The sequence below is a fragment of the Oryctolagus cuniculus genome, chromosome 4, assembly GCF_051225735.1.
Source record: "Oryctolagus cuniculus isolate XC-2025 breed Fujian yellow rabbit chromosome 4, ASM5122573v1, whole genome shotgun sequence".
Classification (NCBI taxonomy): domain Eukaryota; kingdom Metazoa; phylum Chordata; class Mammalia; order Lagomorpha; family Leporidae; genus Oryctolagus; species Oryctolagus cuniculus.
In genome coordinates this window covers 88,789,117-88,810,732 of record NC_142870.1, presented here as the reverse complement: position 1 = coordinate 88,810,732, position 21,616 = coordinate 88,789,117, and the positions used below count along the sequence as shown (strand labels likewise).

The window sequence follows — 21,616 nt, the reverse complement described above, 5'->3', positions numbered from 1 at the left end:
TTCCACCCTTACTCTCACCTTTCTTCCTCCTCCCTCTTCCTTTCCTATTCTTATTTTTATAGAGATCAATTTTCAGTTAATTTTTATGCTTATAAGGTTAACCCTACACTAAGTATAGAGTTCACCAATTATTATGAAGAAAAAGAAGTAAAGAACAAAAACAAGCAAATAAGAAAAACACTGTTCCCTGACTGTCAAGGCAAGTGCTGTTCAAAGTCATCACATCTCAAAGTGTCATTTTCACTCCTATAGTTTCGCTTCCTACATTTTAAGTACTCTACCAGTTACCACAGATCAAAGAGACCATATGGTATTTGTCTTTTTGTAACTGGCTTACCTCACTAAGTAGAATGGTTTTTAGTTGCATCCCTTTTGTTGCAAATGACAGGAATCAATTTTTTAACTCTTGTGTAGTATTCCATAGTGTATCTATACCAAAATTTCTTTATCCAGTCTTCAATTAATGGATATCTGGGTTGATTCAACATCTTAGTTATTATAAATTGAGCTGAAATGAATATGGGGGAACAGATAACTCTTTCATTTGCTGATTTTATTTCCTATGGATAAATTCCCAGGAGTGGGATGGCTGGGTCATAAAGTAGGTCTATTTTCAGCTTTCTGATATATTTCCACATTGTCTTCCACAGTGGCTGTACCAGTTTCCATTCCCACCAAAAGTGGATTAAGGTTTCCTTCTCCCCACATCCTCAACAACATTTCTTGTTTGTTGATTTCTGTGAGAGCCATTCTAAATGGGGTGAGATGAAACCTCATTGTGCTTTTGATTTGCATTTTCCTGATAGTTAGTGATCCTGAACATTTTTTTTCATGTATCTATTGGCCATTTAAATGTCCTCTCTTGATAACTGTCTATTCAGGTCCTTTGCCCATTTGTTAATAGGATTGTTTGTTTTGTTGTTGTTGAGTTTTTTGATCTCTTTGTATATTCTAGTTCTTAAACATTGATCAGTTGTATAGTTTGCAAATATTTTCTTCTATTCTGTTGGTTGCCTCTTTACTTTGCTGTTTCTTTTGCAGTGCAGAAGCTTTGCAGTTTGATGCAGTTCCACTTTTTAATTTTAGTTTTGATTGCCTGTGCTTCTGGTGTCTTTTCCAAGAAGTCTTTCCATAGTACAATGTCTTGTAGGGTTTCCCCAATGTTCTCTAGTAATTTGAGGATATCACCTCATAGATTTAGGTCTCTGAGCCTTTTTGAGTGGATTTTTGTGTAAAGTGTGCGATAGGGGTTTTTCTTTCCTACTTTTGCATGTGGAGATCCAGTTTTCCAAGTACCATTTGTCTACACATTTCTTTTTGTGCCAGTATCATGCTGTTTTGAATATAAACGCCCTGTAGTATATCTAGAGGCCTGGTATGGTGATGCTTGCAGCTTCGTTTTTGTTGTTTGAAACTGCTTAATCTAATTGGGGTCTCTTGTGTTTCCATATTAAGTTTAGCATAATTTTTTCTAGATCTGAGAAGAATGTTGTTGGTATTTTGATTGGTATCACATTGAATCTTTAAACTGCCTTTGGTAGTATGGACATTTTGAAGATGTTGATTCTTCCAATCCATGAACAAGAAAGATTTTTCCACTTTTTATGTCTTCTTCTATTTCTTTCTTTAATGTTTTGGAATTTCCATCATAGAGATCTTTGATATCCTTGGTTAAATTTATCCCAAGGTATTTCAATTTTTATAATAGCTATTGTGATGGGATTGATTTTAGAAGTTCTTTCTTAGCTATGGCATTGTCTGTGTCTACAAAGGCTGTTGATTTTTGTGTGTTGGTTTTATATCCTGCTACTTTACCAAGCTCTTTTATGAATTCCAATAGTCTGTGGAGTTTTTTGGGTTTCCTATATATAGAGTCATGTCATCAGCAAATAGGGATAGTTGAACTTCTTCCTTCCCTATTTGTATCCCGTTGATATCTTTTTCTTGCCTGATGGCTGTGGCTAAAACAACCAGGAATATATTAAATAGCTGTGGTGAAAGTAAGCATCCTTGTTTGTTTCTGGATCTTAATGTGCATTCCTCCATTTTTTTCCCCATTCAGTACAATGCTGATGTGGATTTGTTTTAAATTGCTTTCATTATGTTTTTTTAATTTATTTTTTAAGGAATACAAATTTCATAAGTACAACTTTAGGAATATAGTTATTCTTCCCACCATACCTGCCATCCCACCCACTCTCTCATCCCTCCTTCTCCTCCTCCCTCCCCCTTGCCAGTCCCATTCTCCTTTAAGCTTTGTTTTCAATTAACTTTCTACACAGAAGACCAATTCTATACCAAGTAAAGATTTCAACAATTTGCACACAAACACACACAAGCTGTTTGAGAACTAGTTTTACAGTTAACTCTCCTAATATAACAAAATGAGGGCACAGGTCCTGCACGTGGAGTTAATGTACAGTAACTCTTGTTGTTAATTTAACAATTAACAATCTTATGTATGCATTCAGTGGGCACCCAAGGTTATTGACATGAGCTGCCTGGGCTGTAGAAGCCTTTTGAATCCACAATCTCCATCAGTATTTGGAGAAGGCCATAAGCAAAATGGGGGTTCTCTCCTCCCTTCAGAGTAAAGTACATCCTTCTCTGATGGCCACTTTTTTCCACTGGGGTCTCACTCACAGAGAGTCTTCATGTAGAACATTATTTTGCCACAGTGTCTTAACTTTCCGTGCCTAAAATGCTCTTAAAGGCTTTTCAGCCAGACAAGGAAGCCTTAAGGGCTGATTCTGAGGTCAGATTGTTACTTAAAGCAATTAGCACTCTCTAAGTCTGTTGTGTGGACTCTTTCCCATATTGGGACATTCCCTGAATTTTAATTCTATCTACTATTATTACCAGACACTTGATCTTATTTATATGATCACTTTAACACTTAATGCTATCTGTATGTTCACTTTAGCACTTAATATAATCACTTTAACACTTAAGATGGCATTTTTACCACCAAGCTTAATGAGATTTGGGGTCCCCTGACAAGTTTTTAAACTCTGCTCTTAGAAACAAGTCTTGAGGAATGTGTGCAGAACTATACAACTTTGCAGTTACAAACTTCCTTCTCCCTCTCTTATCCCCACTCTGTTTTTTTACTGAGATCTATTTTCAATTGATTTTATACACATACGATTAACTCTATGTAAAGTAAAGTAAAGGCCATAAGCGACAAATACTATGAAGGAAAACAAACAAACAAACAAACAAATGAAACTGTTCCTTGACAGTCAAGACAAGGGCAGCTCATGTCATCTGTTCTCAAATTTCAGTGTCACTCCTACATATTTAATTTTAGGAGCTCTGTTAGTTCTCACAGATCAAGGAGACATATGGTATTTGTCCCTTTGGGACTGGCTTATTTCATTAAGTATGATGTGATGTTTTCCAGATTTATCCATTTTGTTGCAAATGGCCAGATTTCATTTTTTTTAACCACTGTGTAGTATTCCATAGTGTACATATCCCATAATTTCTTTATCCGGTCTTCAGTTGATGGGCATTTAGGTTGATTCCATGTCTTAGCTATTGTGAATTGAGCTGCAATAAACACTGAAGTGCAGATAGCACTGTTGTTTACTGATTTCATTTCCCTTGGGTAAATTTCCAGGATTGGAATGGCTGGGTCAAATGGTAGCTCTATATTCAGATTTTAGAGGTAACTCCATACGGACTTCCATAGTGGCTTTACCAGTTCACATTCCTACCAACAGTGGATTTGGTTACCTCTTTCCTCACATCACTGCCAGCATTTGTTTGTTGATTTTTGTATGAAAGCCATTCTAACTGAGGTGAGGTTAAACCTCATTGTGGGTTTGATTTGCATTTCCTTGACAGCTAGTGATCCTGAACATTTTTTCATGTGTCTGTTGGCCATTTGGATTTCCTATTTTGAGAAATGTCTGTAGTTAAAGTCCTTTGCTCATCTCTTAACTAGGTTGTTTGTTTTATTGTTGTAGAGTTTCTTGATCTCCTTGTATATTCTAGTTATTAATCCTTTACCAGTTGCATAGTTTGCAAATAATTTCTCCCATTCTGTCGGTTGCTTCTTCATTTTCCTGATTGTTTCTTTTGCCGTACAGAAACTTCTCAATTTGATGTAATCCCATTTGTTAATTTTGGCTTTGACTGCTTGTGCCTCTGTGGTCTTTTCCAAGAACTCTTTGCCTGTGCCAATGTCTTTCAGGGTTTTCTCAATATTGTCTAATAATTTGATGGGGGTGGGTCATAGATTTAGATCTTGAATCCATGTTGAGTGGATTTTTGTGTAAGGTGAAAGGTAGGGGTTTTGCTTCATACTTCTGCATGTGGAGATCCAGTTTTCTCAGTACCATTTGTTGAAGAGACTGTACTTGCTCCAGGGATTGGTTTTAGCCCTTTGGTCAAATATAAGTGGGTTGTAGATGTTTGCATTGATTTCTGGTGTTTCTATTCTGTTCCATTGGTCTACCCATATATTTTTGTATCAGTACTAGACTATTTGATTCCAACTGCCCTGTGGTATGTCTAGAGGTATGGTATTGTTATACCTAGAGCTTTATTTTTGTTGTATAAGATTGCTTTAGCCATTCTAGGATTCTTGTGCCTCCGTATGAATTTCAGCATCATTTGTTTTGCATTGAATCTGTAAATTGCTTTCAGAAGAATGGACATTTTGATGATATTAATTCTTCCAATTCATGAACATGGAAGATTTTGCCATTTTTTGTATCTTCTTCTATTTATTTCTTTAATGTTTTGTAATTTTCATCGTAGAGATCTTTGACATCCTTGGTTAAATTTATTCCAAAGTATTTGATTTTTTGTAGCTATTGTAAATGGGATTGATCTTAGAAGCTCAGTCTCAGCCTTAGCATTGTCTGTGTATAGAAAGGCTGTTGATTTTTGTGTCTTGATTTTACATCCTGCTACTTTACCTAACTGTTCTTTGAGTTCCAATAGTCTCTTAGTGGAGTCATTTGGATTCCTTATGTATAGAATCAAGTTATCTGCAAATAGGGATAGTTTGACATCCTCCTTCCCAACTAGTATGCCTTTGATTTCTTTTTCTTGCCTTATGGCTATGGCTAAAACTTCCAGGACTATATTCAATAGCAATGGTTAATGTGGGCATTCTTGTCTGGTAACTGATTTCAGTGGAAATGCTTCCAAATTTTTCCTATTCAATATGACACTGGCCAAGGGTATGTCGCAAATTGCCTTGATTGTGTTAAGGAATGTTCCTTATATCCAATTTGCTTAGAGTTTTCTTCATGAAAGCATTTTATCAAATGCTTCCTCTGTGTCTATTGATATAGTCATATGGTTGTTGTTCTGCAATTTGTTAATGTAGTGTATCATATTGATTTGTGAATGTTGTACCATCCCTGCATACCAGAGATAAATCCTACTTGGTCTGGGTGCATGATCTTTCTGATGTGTTGTTGGGTTTGATTGGCTAGAATTTTGTTAAGGATATTAGCATCCATGTTCATCAGGGAAATTAGTCTGTAATTCACTTTTTCTATTGCATATTTATTAGGTTTGGGAATGAAGGTGATGCAGGCTTCATAGAAGGAGTTTGGGAGGATTACTTCCTTTTCAATTGTTTTGAATATCTTGAGAAGAACTGGAATTCTTTCATTATGTTGAGAAAGATTCCTTCTATACCTACTTAGTTTAAGGTTTTCATTTTAAAATGGTGTTGAATTTCACCAAATGCTTTCTCTGCATCTATTAAGATAATCATACGGTTCTTGGTCTTCAGCTTTTTAATGTGCTTAATCATTTTTATTGATTTTCAGGTATTGAACCATCCCTGCATACCAGGAATAAAACCCAATTGTTCCAGGTGAATAATCTTTCTGATATGTTCTTTGATTTGATTGACAAGTATTTTGTAGAGAATTTTTCTGTCTATGTTCATGAGGGATATTGGTCTATAGTTTTCATTCTCTATCATATCTTTTTCTGGCTTAGGAATGAAGGTGATGTAGGCTTCATAGAAGGAGTTTGGGAGGATTCCCTCCCTTTCAATTGTTTTGAATAGCTTGAGAAGAATTGGAATTAGTTCTTCTTTAAATATCTGGTAGAATTCAATAGTGAAGCCATCGGGACCTGGGCTTTTCTTTCTTGAAAGGGTCTTTGTTACTAATTCGATCTTTGTCTTAGTTATTGGTCTATTTAGATGTTCTGTCTTCATGACTCACTTTAGGTAGGTTGTCTGTGTCCAGGAATCTATCCATTTCTTCTAGGTTTCCCAATTTGTTGGCAAACAGCTCTTTGTAGTAATTCCTAGTGGTTCTTTTTATATCTGTGGTATCTTTTGTTACATTTCCTTTTTCATCTCTGATTTTGTTTATTTGGGTCTTTGTTTTTTTTTTTAATTTCTCTTTTGGTTTCTTTTATTGCCCACTGTTCATTTAACAGCATGTTGTTCAATCTCCATGTGTTTGTATATGTTCTTGAGATTATTGAGTTGTTGGTTTTGAGCTAAAATCCATGTGATCAGAGAAGGTACATGGCATGATTTTGATTTTTTTGAATTTGCTGTGGCTTTTTTATGGCCTAGTAGATGGTCTATCCTAAAGAAATCTCCATGCACTTCTGAGAAGACTGTGTATTCTGCAACTGTGGGGTGAAAAGTTCTGTAGCTATCAGTTCCGTCTTTTTGGTCCATAGTGTCAATTAGTTCTGTTTCTTTGTTGATTTTCTGTCTAGTTCATCTATCCATTGATGAAATTAAAGTGTTGAATTCCCCTGTTACTATTGTATTGGAGTCTATGTCTCCCTTTAGATCCTTTAGCAAGTCTTTTAATTTGCCAGGCACCCTGTAATTGGGTGCATATGCATTTGTTATAGTTATGTCTTCCTGTTGTATTGATCACTTAATCATTACATAGTGCCCTTCTTTGTCTTTTTACACAGTTTTTATTAAAGTCTATTTTATAAGATATTAGGATGGCTACAGCAGCCTTTTATTCTTTTCCATTAGCTTGGAATATCTTTTCCATCCTTTCACTTTCAGTCTATATGTACCTTTGTTGGGGAGGTCTGTTTCTTGTAGGCAGCAAATATATGGGTCTTGTTTTTTAATCCGTTTGGTTAGTCTGTGTGTTTTAATTGGAGAATTGAGGCCATTGCATTAAAGGTAACTATTGATAAGTATTTGGCTGTGTCATTTTTCCATGAATAATACTATCATTTACTTTGGATTTCTTTTGTACTTTTACAGGTGGATTTTCTGTCTTCACATTCTTTCATGATGGTGGGTTTCTTTCTGTGTTTCTATGTGTAACACAACCTTTAGCATATTTTGTAAAGCTGGACATGTGGTGACAAATTCTTTCAATTTCTGTTTGTTACGGAAGGTCTTTATTTCATCTTGGTTCATAAGTGAGAGCTTTGCAGCAAACAGTATTCTAGGTTGACAATCTTTTTCTCTTAAGATTTGAACTATTTCTTGCCATTGTCTTCTGACCTATAGGATTACAGCTGTGACTGTAATTGGAGATACTCTGAAGGTTATCTGGCATTTCTCTTGTACACATTTTAGAATGTTTTCTCTATACTTTACTGTAGAAAGTTTGACTACAGTGTGTCATGGTGGAGATCTTTTTTGGTCATATCTGTTAGGAGTTCAGTGTGTTTCCTGTATTTGGACCTTCCTTTCTTTCTCTAAGCTAATGAAGTGATCTATAATTATTTCACTAAGTAGGCCTTCTATTCCCTTTTCTTTTTCTACTCTTTCAGACACTGCTAAGACCTGTGTCTTGGGTTGTTTAATAGTATTCCAAATATCTCCAACACCGTTTTAAGTTTTCTAATTTCTTCTTCTTGTTTTTGGTCCTGTCCTCCCACCCAGAGTCAAAGCCAGTGGGGGATGTGGGTTTTTCTCTCTGGTAAGATCTCTGCATCACAGGTGTGCACAATACCTGCCAGCTGCAGCCCTGCTTACTTTGGAATTGTGTTGGGCACATAGGAGAGTCCCCCAGGCTGCACTTCCCTTCCATAGGGATGGCTGCCCCGCCCCTCCCTTTGCCAGGTGGGTGCAACTGGCACAGTGGAGACTGTCTCCATCAGTTGCTCTCCAATGCCATGGAGGGCAACTGGGTGGGAGGTGACAATTGTTGGTGGACCCGAAAATTACTGGGTGCATGCACACAAGCTGTGGCTGTGGCTAAGTGCTTATGTCTAAATGTGGTGCCAACCTTCCCATCACTGGTTGCAGGCTGCTTTTATAGGAGGGAGAAGAGGAAAGAGAGAGAGAGAGCTGCTCTCCCCACAGTGGTGAGCACTCACCCTGCTATCCTGGGGGATCGGGTGGAGTGGCTCCTCTTGCACTCCTAGACGCTCAGAGCCCTGGGTGTTGAAAGCAAGAAAACACATTGATTGTATGAGACAAGACTGGGTGTAGCTGGGATCTGGGCAATCACAGAGTATTGCTGCACACTCTCAGTGCTCCTTGGTTGCTTAGAGCAGCTCACAGAGAGGGAACAGTGCTCACAGGAGGGGCTGCACAGATTAAATATACAGTTTATACGGTGGTGCTAATGAGTGTTGAATACAAGGGGGCTATCACCTGGGCATCCCTCAGCTTGAAGGAGAAGGAGTGGTTAAACCAACAGAGGTGACCATTCCTCTCCATCCACTCAAAAAGGTACAGTTCTCTAAGCTCTCCCTCCCACTATATCAACAGTGGTGTGGGCACATAGAGTCCAATCTCTCCTGGTTTGACAGGGCAGCAACCTTCTTTCCTGGATCCAAGCTGCTGGGTCTTCTGTTGTCTCATTGCACCTTGCTGCGTGTCTGCACATTCTGCACTGGTCCGGGCTGTTTCTACTGCTTTCACAGGATCTCCCAATGCAGTTTCCCCTGCAGCCTTAACCTAAGAGTGTACCTTCTCCACTTTTTTGTATTAATTTAACCATGAGTAAATCAGATCACCCTGTCACTATTCTGCCATCATGGAACCCAGATTTACTTCTCAACAGACTTGGGTTCAAGTCCTGACTTTCTATATTCATTGGTCAACTACATCAAATGGTGTCGGTTTTCTTTAATTATGTTGTTTTTTGTGTCCTAAGGAAGGTTTACATGTCACAAAATCTTGAAATTTCACCTTCTATTTAAATCTGTTATCCATCTGAAATTTGTGTGTGTGTGTGTGTGTGTGTGTGAATGGTGAGAAATAAAAATTAAAGTTTGGTTTTCATTTCATATCAGTATCCAGTGCTTCCATCATAAATATGAGGTTGAAAGTTTTCGTGTATCCTTCTGCCTTCTTTGGTCCCTCAAAGTTTCATTTGAATTTCTCTGGGCTATTATTATATTATAAATAAGTAAATAAATAAACATTTATGATGCAAATTGGGAAGCTTGTTTTGTGTTGTTTTGTTCTGTTTATTGTTCCCCTTTGTATGGCTTGTCACTTTTTATTTAGCAGGTGTTAATATTTTCTTCTTTATTGATTTTGAACAGTTATGGTATCCTTGTGTGGTTTTATTAACATGTATCTTATTTAAAGTTCATTAAACTTCCTGGTCTGTGTGTTTATGTTTTTCAATTAGTGTGAAAACTTTTCGCCAAGATTTCTGCAAGTATATTGTGTTGCCCCTCACTGCTATTTGTCTTCTTTTAGTACTTCAGGTAGATTTGAATTAGACCATCCCTGCTGGGTAGTAGCTGACAGATCTCTGAGACTCTCATTTTCCTTTCATCCATTCTTGCCCTTTTCTTCCCTCTGTGGATAGTTACTTAATAATGCGCACTGATCATTTCTGTTGTGATGTTTTCCTCAGCGATTTTAATTTCAGAATTGGATTCTTCAGGGTTTGAATTACATTTCCCCATGGAAAATTCTTGATATTTTCTCTTTGCTGTTCAGAATGTCTGTTTTTTTTTTTTTGTAAAATTCAACAAATACATTTTATAAATATATCTTTTTAAACTTTTATTTAATGAATATAAATTTCCAAAGTACAGTTTATGGATTACAATGGCTTCCCCCCCATAACTTCCCTCCCACCCGCATCCCTCCTCTTTCCCTCTCCCTCTCCCCTTCCATTCACATCAAGATTCATTTTCAATTAACTTTATATACAGAAGATCAGTTTAGCATACATTAAGTAAAGATTTCAACAGTTTGCACCCACATAGAAACACAAAGTGAAAAATACTGTTTGAGTGCTAGTTATAGCATTAAATTACAATGTACAGCACACTAAGGACAGAGATCCTATATGAGCAGTAAGTGCACAGTGACTCCTGTTGTTGACTTAACAAATTGACACTCTTGTTTATGGCGTCAGTAATCACCCTAGGCTCTTGTCATGAGTTGCTAAGGCTATGGAAGCCCCCTGAGTTCACCGACTCTGATCATATTTAGACAAGGCCATGGTCAAAGTGGAAGTTCTCTCCTCCCTTCAAGAAAGGTACCTCCTTCTTTGATGACCTGTTCTTTCCACTGGGATCTCACTCGCGGAGATCTTTCATTTAGGTCTTTTTTTTTTGGCCAGAGTGTCTTGGCTTTCCATGCCTGAAATACTCTCATGGGAATTTCAGCCAGATCCACATGCCTTAAGGGCTGATTTTGAGGCCGCAGTGCTGTTTAGGACATCTGTCATTCTGTGGGTCTGCTGTGTATCTCACTTCCCATGTTGGATTGTTCTCTCCCTTTTTGATTCTATCAGCTAATATTTGCAGACACTAGTCTTGTTTATGTGCTCCCTTTGGCTCTTAGTCCTATCATCATGAACAATTGTGAACAGAAATTCATCACTGGGACTAGTGAGATGGCATTGGTACATGCCACCTTGATGGGATTTAATTGGAATCCCCTGGTATGTTTCTAACTCTACCGTTTGGGTATTTCTATCATATTTGAGAATTCTGGTTATCTTTATTGTATGATTTTAGCTCTGAATTTTAATTTTTTTGCTTTATTATAGTTTTGTTTTCTTTTTATCATGTGCTAAATACATCAATGAATATCTGCTTTTTTAACAAAATTTTAAGTTTTGTCTAGCAGGTGGTCAATTTACCTGAATAATATTACACTAAAAAAGAATCGTCTTTATCTTTGTTAGATTAGGTCTAAAATAGCCTTTTCTGTAGAGCTAGATTGGACCTACTGGCCTATCTGAAATTTCCACTTACTACTTGAGGAGGTGAACAAACTCTGTTCATTGTCTAGTTCTGCCTTAGTTCCTAGAGTTGTTTCATTCCAAGTAGTTCTTCACCAAGCTTGTAAAATGTGTGTGCGCACACACACACACACACATATACACACACAAACAATCTTGCATTTGGACAATTAGTAACACATGCAAATTTTTGCAGTTTACTTTCTACACGGTTCTTCTCTCTGGTGTCCAGTCCTAAGAATTCAACCCAACTCGATAATCTTAAAATGTAATTTCTGTATCCTTAACTTGGTGTGACTACTGTCTTCTTTTGGCTTTCCTCTTTCTGTGCCACATTCCAGAATGGGTCTTTAGAGAAGTCAGCACAATTATGGGGTTTCTCTTTTTGCTGTCTTTTCCCTCACAGATAGCCCTGATGTGTTGCAAATGGTTTAACATTAAGAAAGAAAAAGATTATTTTAACTATCAGGGAAAGAAGGCAAGTCCAAAATGCACAAGTTTTATCACAAAGTAATAGCAAAACAAGTTCAGGTCTTAAGATCAAGTAGTCATAGGTCTTTGGTTTGCCATCATTTAAATAAACATTTTTTGCTTGCAAATCAGGAAAAGTCTTATTACCTAAGTTCCAAAGAAGAAAAAATTGTCAAGGAGTCTCAGGAGTTTAAAAGGCAGAAGTCACAGTTTCAGTGGCAGCAGGAACTTGAGTATCCAAATAGCTGGTATTTGATTTGGAAAATCAACAGACACCAGGGCTGGAGCCACAGTAATGAAGGTTTAAATCGTAATTTAGATTTCCAAGGAAAAGCACAATTATAGAATGGGAAGTTGAAATAGGATGAAAAACTATAGCTGAGGTTTTGTACTGTTTGATCTAAGGGTGATCAGCTGGAAATTTGTGTATCAGAGCATTTATTACTGTAGAACTGTTAACAGGGTGGAAGGATTTCTGATGCAGGGTGAAATTTGCAAGCAAATGAATAGATTTGCCTGCATCCTGAATCAGATTATTTGTGAAATCAAGGAGAGAAGAAGTTTAGGAGTCCAGTTGGGTCACCTTGCACACCCCTGCCTGATTAGAAAGTCTCTTTTTGGTATTGCATCACAGTTCCAACTGGGGCAGGCAGAAAATATAGGTTAAGGGTCACTCTTTCCCTGTAAACCAACAATGCTTTATGTGAAAGCCTTGTAGAGCTCTTCCTACACACAGCTTCTGCAATTTAGAAAATCAAGCTGATGGATTATTTATCTTAAGAGTCCAATTAGTTAACTAACATTTGGGATTCATTGATATCTAGATGGCTACACAGAATACAGCCTGTAAATATGGCACATGTGACTGTGTCACACAAAACAAAATTGAAAAGCCCCACTAAAAATAAAATAGTAGTAAAATGAATGTGACAGAGAGTAATTTATGGGCATGATTGATCTCATGGTAGTCAAGCAAGATCTCTATTGACTTTTTAAAAAATCGGTTTCAGGAAAGTGCAACCAATAACCTTGCCTTCCCCACATACTAAAAATGTTTATCCAGAGGGAACCAAAATAACTGAGCAAATAAGGAAAATAGCAGTGGAGGTTCACCAGTGTACTGTTAACATCACATGTACGCAGAAGTACAAAAGACAAAGTCATTTTTATGCCAGACACCTGAATTGATCTTAGTAAATTCTCAACTACTGCCCTGACAGTGTTTCTGGCATTTTATGATAGAGCATTTTTAAAGTTTTATTATTCACTGAATGAGTAACAGAGTTTCTGATATAATTATGACTTCTGAGTGCCATACCGATAGCAGTATTGATATTCTGGGATTTGGGATAAAAAAGTTGAAATTTAATAATTTGCCTCTTAATTACAAAACTTTAGGCTCAGCTTCAGGCTGCTTACTGTTTCCCCTTAGGATATACATTTGTTTTAAAAGGGATTTTTCCATTAGTATATGATCAATAATTGGACTTGATGGTGGTGCTATGCAAAAATCTCTGCACTTAGAGCCAGGGAGCTTTGACAGCAATTCCAGCTTTGGATGAGATTTTTATGTGCCATGTCTCAGTAATCAGGCAACTAGCTGCAACATTCCAGGAACTCACAAGAGCCCTCCTCAACAGCCTACAAAATATATGAAGGGACTTCAAAAAGTTCACCAGATATTTGGTCCAGCGATTAAAACCCCAGAATCTCATATTGGAGTACCTGGGTTGGTTTTGTCACTCTCACTCCAGACTCCAGCTTCCTTGCCAGTACAGATCCTGGAAGGTAGCAGGAGATGGCTCAAGTAGTTGGTCCTTTGCCATCCACATGTAGGACCTGGATTGAATTCTGGTTTCTGGTTTCTGGCTTCTGCTGGCCTAGTTCTAGCTGATGCTAAAATTTGGGGAATGAGCCATCAAATGAAATCCCCATTCTCTTTCCTTTCTCTGTCTCTTTGCCTCTTGAATAATAATAAAAAAGGTCCATGGAAAATGGAATTAATTCCATTTTGGTGCAAAATTGTTTGAAATCCATGTACATGACAGATTTTCAAAAAGTTCATGGAAAGTGCATATTGTGAAAATGTATGCATGGATTTCAATTTTTTTTTACCATGATAAACTTAGTTTTTCATTTAGTATTTTCATGAACATTTTGAAATATCCTCCTCCAATAGCTAAGACCTGGAACCAACCCAAATGCCCATCAACAGTAGACTGGATAAAGAAATTATGAGACATGTACTCTATAGAATACTATACAGCAGTCAAAAACAATGAAACCCCGTCATTTGCAACAAGATGGAGGAATCTGGAAAACATTATGCTGAGTGAATTTAGCCAGTCCCAAAGGGACAAATATCATATGTTCTCCCTGATCGGCGACAACTAACTGAGCACCAAAGGGGAAACCTGATGAAGTGAAATGGACACTATGAGAAACAGTGACTTGATCAGCTCTTGTCCTGACTGTTGATGTACAATGTAATACTTTATCCATTTTAGTATTTTTTTTTTGTTCTAGTACTATTGGTTGGACTCTGTAATAAACACACAATTATTCTTAGGTGTTTAAATTTTAACTGAAAAGTGATCCCTGTTAAATATAAGAGTGTGAATAAGAGAGGGAGGAGATGTACAATTTGGGACATGCTCAATCAGACTTGCCCCAAATGGTGGAGTTAGAAATGTGCCAGGCTTTCCAATACAATTCCATCAAGGTGGCATGTACCAATGCCATCTCACTAGTCCAAGTGATCAACTTCAGTTCACAATTGATCACACTGATAGGTCTAAGAGTCAAAGGTATCACACAAACAAGACTAGTGTCTGCTAACTAATGGATAGAATCAAAAAGGGAAAGAATGATCCAACATGGGAAGCGGGATACACAGCAGACTCATAGAATGGCAGATGTCCTAAACAGCACTCTGGCCTCAGAATCAGCCCTTAAGGCATTCGGATATGGCTGAAGAGCCCATGAGAGTATTTTGGGCATTGAAAGCCAAGACACTCTGGGAAAAAAAAAAAGAAGAAGAAGAAGACCTAAATGAAAGATCTCTGCAAGTGAGATCCCAGTGGAAAGAACGGGGCCATCAAAGAAGGAGGTACCTTTCTCTGAAGGGAGGAGAGAACTTCCACTTTGACTATGCCCTTGTCTTAATAAGATCAAAGTCGGCAAACCCAAAAGGCTTCCATAGCCTTGGCAACTCATGACTAGAGCCTAGGGAGATTACTGATGCCATAAACAAGAGTGTCAAATTGTTAAGTCAACAACAGGAGTCACTGTGTACTTACTTCTCATGTGGGATCTGTCCTTAATGTGTTGTCCAATGTGAAGTAATGCTATAACTAGTACTGAAACAGTATTTTTGCACTTTGTGTTTCTGTGTGGGTGTAAACTGATGAAATCTTTACTGAATATATACTGAATTGCTCTTCTGTATATAAAGATAATTGAAAATGAATCTTGATGTGATTGGAATGGGAGAGGGAGCGGGAGAGGGGAGGGTTGTGGGTGGGAGGGAAATTATGGGGGGGAAGCCAATGTAATCCATAAACTGTACTTTGGAAATTTATATTTACTAAAGAAAAAAAAAAGAAAAAAAAAAGAAATATCCTCCTTCTTTCCTGTTCCAGTCCTGCCCCTTAATTACCTCTATCACGTAACTCTGTTTGTTTCCTTTATGATACTGATCAATATTTTAAAATAATTGGCTCACTTTTTTCCCTGTTTAATTATTATTCTGAATTAGAATATGAGTCCCCATGTGGCAGGTAGCCTATATGTCTAATCTACCTTTATATTCTAAAAAAGCATCTGAAAAGTAATTAATGCCAGTAAGTGTTATCAAATCAATGAATACGTAATTTAAGTCCATCTGGGCATGTTTTAAATATGCCAGAAACATGACATTTGAAGTACAGAAATATGCTTTGAGATAATAGTACTAGGAGATGGTAGTACCAGGTGTAATGGGGGTAAGATGTATGGAAAAGGCATAATATTCACCTGGAAGACTGTCAATGTATAGTTTAATGGAGAGTAAGAGGGAATGGAACTGTAAGCCAATAGACAAATTACAATATGGTTAAAACACTATAAAAGAATTATAGACAAAGGAAGAATGGGATATTCTATGAAATTGAATTCAGATTTCAAGAATAGTTTTAACTTTTGAAAGTTTATTCAAACTAATGACATTTGAGCATGGGCTTGAAAACTAAAGGGAGAAAGCACTGTTTGAGCCAGAAAGGCACAACATTAAATATCCCTGATGATTCTGACAAAAGTGCAGTGGCAATGAGACAGGAAGGTAGTTGCATAGTTGTGATGGACCTTATTCCCAGGGCTAATGAGTTAACAGCTGTTCTTTGGATAATTGTGAATTACCTCATTCTATTTCTGATAGTTCTGAAGAAGCTGCAGAGTTACAGGTTTAGCATACAAAGTAAGCAGGTCATGTGGACTCTGTCCATACTCAGATAGTGCAAATTGATCTTTGGAACGTGTATCCTAGAACTGTGGACATGAGAGATCATTTTAAAGCCAAAGATACTCAGCATTTAGTGGGTGCCCCTTGTTCTGCCCAATAAAAACACGTTTTTAAGGCCTATTTCCAACATATTGGAAAGGGAATTAAATTCCTTCCAACTGACACTGGACAAAGGATGAAACTAAAATTGATCAGAACACATTAAGATTGGTACTCAGATAAGCTGCGCCAATAACTAAAATTCTACCAATTCAATTTTCTCCTGGTAGCAGTGAGGATTTCTTTTCAAGAGATGAACACAGGATGAAATGACATTTTTCAAAAGTATTTTTGAGGAGATTCAGGTATAAAATTGTGAATTGATAGGCAGGCATTTGGCACAGCAGTTAAGGTGGCACTTGGGATACCTGCATGCCGTAATACTGTGCCTGGTTTTGAATCCCAGTTCCAACTTACTGCTAATGTGCGCCCTGTGAGGCAGTAGTGATGTCTCAAGAAGTTGGATCCTTACCACCCACATGGGAGTCTTGAATTGAGTTCCAGGCTCTCTGCCTTGGCTTGACTCAGCCTAAGCTATTGTGGGTACTTGGGGAAGAAATCAACAAATGGGGGAAATATTTCTCTCCCCCCTCCCAGTTTCTGCCTTTCAACAAAAAAGAAATTAATAAAAAAGAAAGGATTAAAAATTGTGAATTGAATTAGGTAATCTCTTAAATGCTTCCCAATATTAAAATTCTGTTTTAATTCCTGTATCATCAAAGTGGATCCAAATAACCTAACAGGTATAAACACCTAGGTGCCAGGTGCTGAAAACAAAAGTGGTAAATATGACAGTCTGCTATTAGAAAGTAGTATTTAAACTCCATCATTCTTGTTCATACATGTAAGTCAGGTGCATGGTTCAACTGCTTGAATTATCCAACCACTTGTAAGATCTCGGTCACTGAGATCACTGCATACAAATCAATTCTGTTTCTCTGTTATTCATTACAGTGGTAGCTCCAAGGTACACAGTAGAACTGGCATGTGGCTTTGGAGCCACGGTCCTGCTAGTGGTGATTCTCATTGTTGTTTATCATGTTTACTGGCTGGAGATGGTCCTATTTTACCGAGCCCATTTTGGAACAGATGAAACCATTTTAGGTAAGTAATGGAAGTTTGATGTAAATCTCTTCTATAGTCATCTTTAGAAAACATGTTCTTTTGAAGAAATCTAGATTAGCTGGAAAATGTAAGCAGATTATCTTTTTAAATTTATTTTTTATTTTTAAGGTGAACAAATTTAATGTATTTCATATATACAGATTTAGGAGCATAGTGATATGGCTCACTCTATCTTCCCTCCCATCCGTACTCTCACCCTCCCTCTTCCTTCCTTTCTTATTCTTTCTTTTAATTTTTACAATGACCTACTTTCAGTCTATTTTATACTCATAAGAGTAATCCTACGCTAAGTAAATAATTCAAGAAATAGTAAGAAAAGAAAAATATTGTTCCTCAACAGTAGTGACAAAGGCTGTAAACAATTATATTATTTCAGGTCTCACCAGTGAAAATCTTCACAATGTGTATTATCGTATTTCCTTTAATAAATATGTGATTCAGCATAGGTTAGCATTGTCCAAATGGAAATATATATATAGCCATATCTGAGATTTAAAATTCTCTTTTGACACACTAGAAAAGGAAAAACAAACAAACAAATGAAAATACTTATTTAACTCCATCTATTCATCATCATATTATTTCAGCATGCAACGAACAATAAAAAGTTAATGAGATACTTAAAAACTTCAAAATTCAGAATATATTACATTTATACTTACAGCATATCTTCCTTCAAACCAGCCACATTTCATGTGCTCAGTAGATACAAGTGGTTTGTGTTGAACAGTGAAAGTCTACACTCTTTGTACTCAAAAGGTGACCCATGGGGCTGGCATTGGCTAAGTGATTAAGTTGCACTTAGGACACCCACACCACGTATCAAACTGTCTGGCTTTGAGTTCTGCCTACGCTTCCATTCCACACAGATTCTTAGGTTCACTCTACAAAGATTGTAATTAAGCAGGATTGTAGGAAAGTCACAGAATCTATATTTTTTTTAACTGGGCAATGATTTATAACTTTGGGAAAATCATCCAGTGAATCTGAGCACATTTTGAGTTTTAGTTATTTTTAGTTATAAGTAATTTTGACAGTTTCAAAAAGTTTTGCTCCATTTATGATTCTAATATATTTATGAGCGATAGACTGAGACAAACAGTAGAGATTTTCTGGGTGGTAATAATTATCAGTGCTTATGATTTATGTCCTAGTTCTTTAATTCAAAGTTGTATGAGCCAAACCTCACCTTTTCTGTAAAACGAAGACTCAATTCAGTGAGATGGGATTAAAAGACACATCAGATCAAACTAAATTGAAAATAGTCATTTTGCCTGGAGATTTGCCAGAAGTGGAAAACTACACTGAAATCTGTGGCATGATTCATATATGTAAAAAAAAAAAAAAGGGCACATCTAATACGCAAAAGTTTCATTTAAGAAAAATGCAATACTATTGAGTTACTTTCCTAATTTATGTTGTATTTTTTCATCTTGTATATGCTAATCCATATTGTATCTGTGTTCTTTCCATAGATGGGAAGGAGTATGATATTTATGTATCCTATGCAAGGAATGCTGAAGAAGAGGAATTTGTTTTACTGACTCTCCGTGGAGTTTTAGAGAATGAATTTGGATATAAGTTGTGCATCTTTGACAGAGACAGCCTTCCTGGGGGAAGTAGGTATTTCAGATGAGTCCAAATGGTGCCTCCTTAAAAAGCAAAGGAGATCAGCCTTGATCTATGTGGGAGAGTCTTAGCTTTCTATTGGCAACTTTATATATTTAATGTCCAACTCTTTGAAGTAACAGACTTCTCTAGGAGCAAAAGTGCAATGTAAGATGTACAGTATTCAACTCAGTTTAAGGTGCTCAAATATTTGCCTTTCTTGGTAGTCCTCAAGATTACCAAGTCCAAAATTTATATATGTACAGTGGATTTGAGCTCTATTAAAGCCATACCTTTAAACATCCCATTTACTCACACTTAGATTTTTAGGTTTAGACTGGCCTGAATTGGTTTGCCTACAGTTTTATAAAGACTTAATATTTAAAAACATTATTATTATTATTATTATTATTTACAGAAAATGAGGTTTAACTTAGTTTCTCTAAAGTTGAGTTGCAACTGAGAGTGTGTGGAATTTTCCATTATATTACTCTCTGGTAATAACTAGAGTATTCTGTTGCCTTTTGTCCTTTGCTTATTTCCTTTTCCTTTCTTTCATTTACTGGCAAGCTATCCTTCCTCAGATTCCACTTTCTTTGTGTCCATTTCTTCCTCTCTGTTAGCTTATACTTTTGAGATATAATTGAAAATTTTACGAAGACCAGGGTATTCTAGTGGTTAAAAAAATGAAACCTGAAATGCTGAATGTTTTAAAATCATAGCACATCTCTTCTTTTTGGGTTCACACATAAACACACAAAATAATGGTCCATTTCAGTCTTTTTTTTTTACTAATTTCTTTTTAAAATTTTTTAACAAAGAAATCTTTTAGTTAATGAGTACAAATTTCATAAGTACAACTTTAGGAATATAGTAACTCTTCCTACCATACCCACCTTCCCACCCCCACTCCTATCCACCTCTTCCTCCCTCTCCTATTCCCAGTCTCATTCTCCATTAGGATTCATTTTCAATTAACTTTATATGCAGAAGACTAACTCTATACTAAGTAAAGATTTCAACAGTTTGCACACCCATGCACAAAAAAAAAACCCTGAGAACAAGTTTTACAATTAATTCTCATAATATAACTCATTAAAGACTGAAGTCCTACACGGGAAGTAAGTGTACAGTGGTATACAGTTATTCCTGTTGTAAATTTAACAGTTAACACTCTTATGTATGATGTCAATGATCACCCAAGGCTCTTGACATGAGCTGCCAAGGCTATGGAATCCTTTTGAATCCACAGTCTCCATCATATTTAGATAACTCCATAAGCAAAGTGGACATTCTATCCTCCCTTCAGAGGAAAGTACATCATTCTTTTTTGATGGCCACTTCTTTCCACTGGGGTCTCTCACACAGAGACCCTTCATGTCAGACATTTTTGCCACAGTATCTTGGCTTTGCATGCCTGAAATGCTCTCATGGGCATTCCAGCCAGACCAGAATGCCTTAAGGGCTGTTTCTGAGGTCAGAATGCTGTTTAAAGAGATTGTCATCCTATGAGTCTGCTTTATGGACTGCTTCCCATGTTGGACCATTCTCTCCTTTTCAATTCTTTTAATAAAACACATCAGTAACATCTCTATACCTACTATTAAACCCTTCACTGTTGAAATATATATATGTTTAACCTTAAGAATGACAAACTAATCTTCTTCGCTTAAAATCCTGTTTACCTTAATCACCTGTTTATCATTTAAAAAAATCCATGAATAATTGAGATACAAAATAGACAAGATTTTATGTTCAGTTTTAATTAGTTTGATCACTTTATAATCATAGCCATCCAAAAGTCCATAATGCTTATTTTCTACAGATGATACCTTGCTCAGTATAAATTTGCTAGGCAATGATGACTTAACTATAGAGGTAAAGGACGAATCACACTCAAATCTCCTGAGTATTTTTTGTCCATTATTAATTCATACAGCCATTCAACATATACTACTGTGGAAAAAGTTGTGTAAATATACATAGTATATACGTAGCTAGAATCCTCCAATATGAGTGAAAAATCCTCTGAAGAGGTCAAGTTCTACATGATTACCCTTGCGTTTTTCTTTGGATAGCTGGCCCTTGTATTCTTTTGTGTTCTTCCATCTTCTCTTAATCCTCTTTGCCTCTGGATCTCTTGCTATGCTTACACGTGGTCAGCTTCCTGTGACACTTCTTGTAGAATACAAATCCTTATTCCTAGATTCTCCTCCAGGCAGCCCATTCTAGGATTTAATTGCAAGTGCTTCCCTACAGCTTCTATACCTGTGAAGCATAAGACTGGTATGGCAAGCCGTGGTATAGATTTTCCACAACTCCAGTGCATTACCTGAAGCTGGTAACTCTGAGCCCCAGGTAGAAGATTATACAATCTTCAATATGCAACTGTGAGGAGATGGATTGGCATCAAGAATATAGTGACAGGAATTAATTAAAGCTCTTGACATTAGAATAAAATTACACCATGTTTCCATTTTCCCTGCTTTTTCTTCTTTTTACTTGCAGAAAGCATTTGCTTATTTGCAAAAGCAGACACATCAGCTTGCAGCTGCCTAGATGCATGCTTCCATAGTATTCATAGAATTTTAGAGAGAGGTTCAGAGGTAATTTGGGCTTTAGAGCAGAAAGAGAAAACTGAGTTGAGAATGTTTTGCTAACCAAATGCCATCCAATGCCTGGACTTTTTAAAGATACTGTTCCAATGACATAGTGACATCAGTTTGATTTAGGGAAGAGT

General features: G+C 36.8%; 1 protein-coding gene and 1 long non-coding RNA gene across 7 annotated transcripts in view; one reads left to right on the top strand and one right to left on the bottom strand.

The window, feature by feature from the left end:
- IL1RAP (interleukin 1 receptor accessory protein) overlaps positions 1 to 21,616 on the top strand; it is a 161,943-nt gene that overhangs the window by 126,618 nt on the left and 13,709 nt on the right. For all 6 annotated transcript variants that reach the window (XR_011388002.2, XM_070072366.2, XM_070072368.2 and 3 more), the window contains 2 exons: positions 17,098 to 17,247; positions 18,744 to 18,887. Coding sequence is in view for 5 of the 6 variants with exons in the window: in XM_070072366.2 (XP_069928467.2) it covers positions 17,098 to 17,247; positions 18,744 to 18,887 (294 nt within the window). In the remaining variant the exon portion in view is untranslated. The remainder of the gene's footprint in view (positions 1 to 17,097; positions 17,248 to 18,743; positions 18,888 to 21,616) is intronic.
- Positions 15,716 to 18,032, bottom strand: LOC127482918 (uncharacterized). Its single transcript, XR_011388003.2, has 3 exons — positions 17,931 to 18,032; positions 17,652 to 17,781; positions 15,716 to 17,326 (listed from the first exon to the last, which is right to left on the bottom strand). It is a non-coding gene; the product is annotated as an uncharacterized LOC127482918 (long non-coding RNA).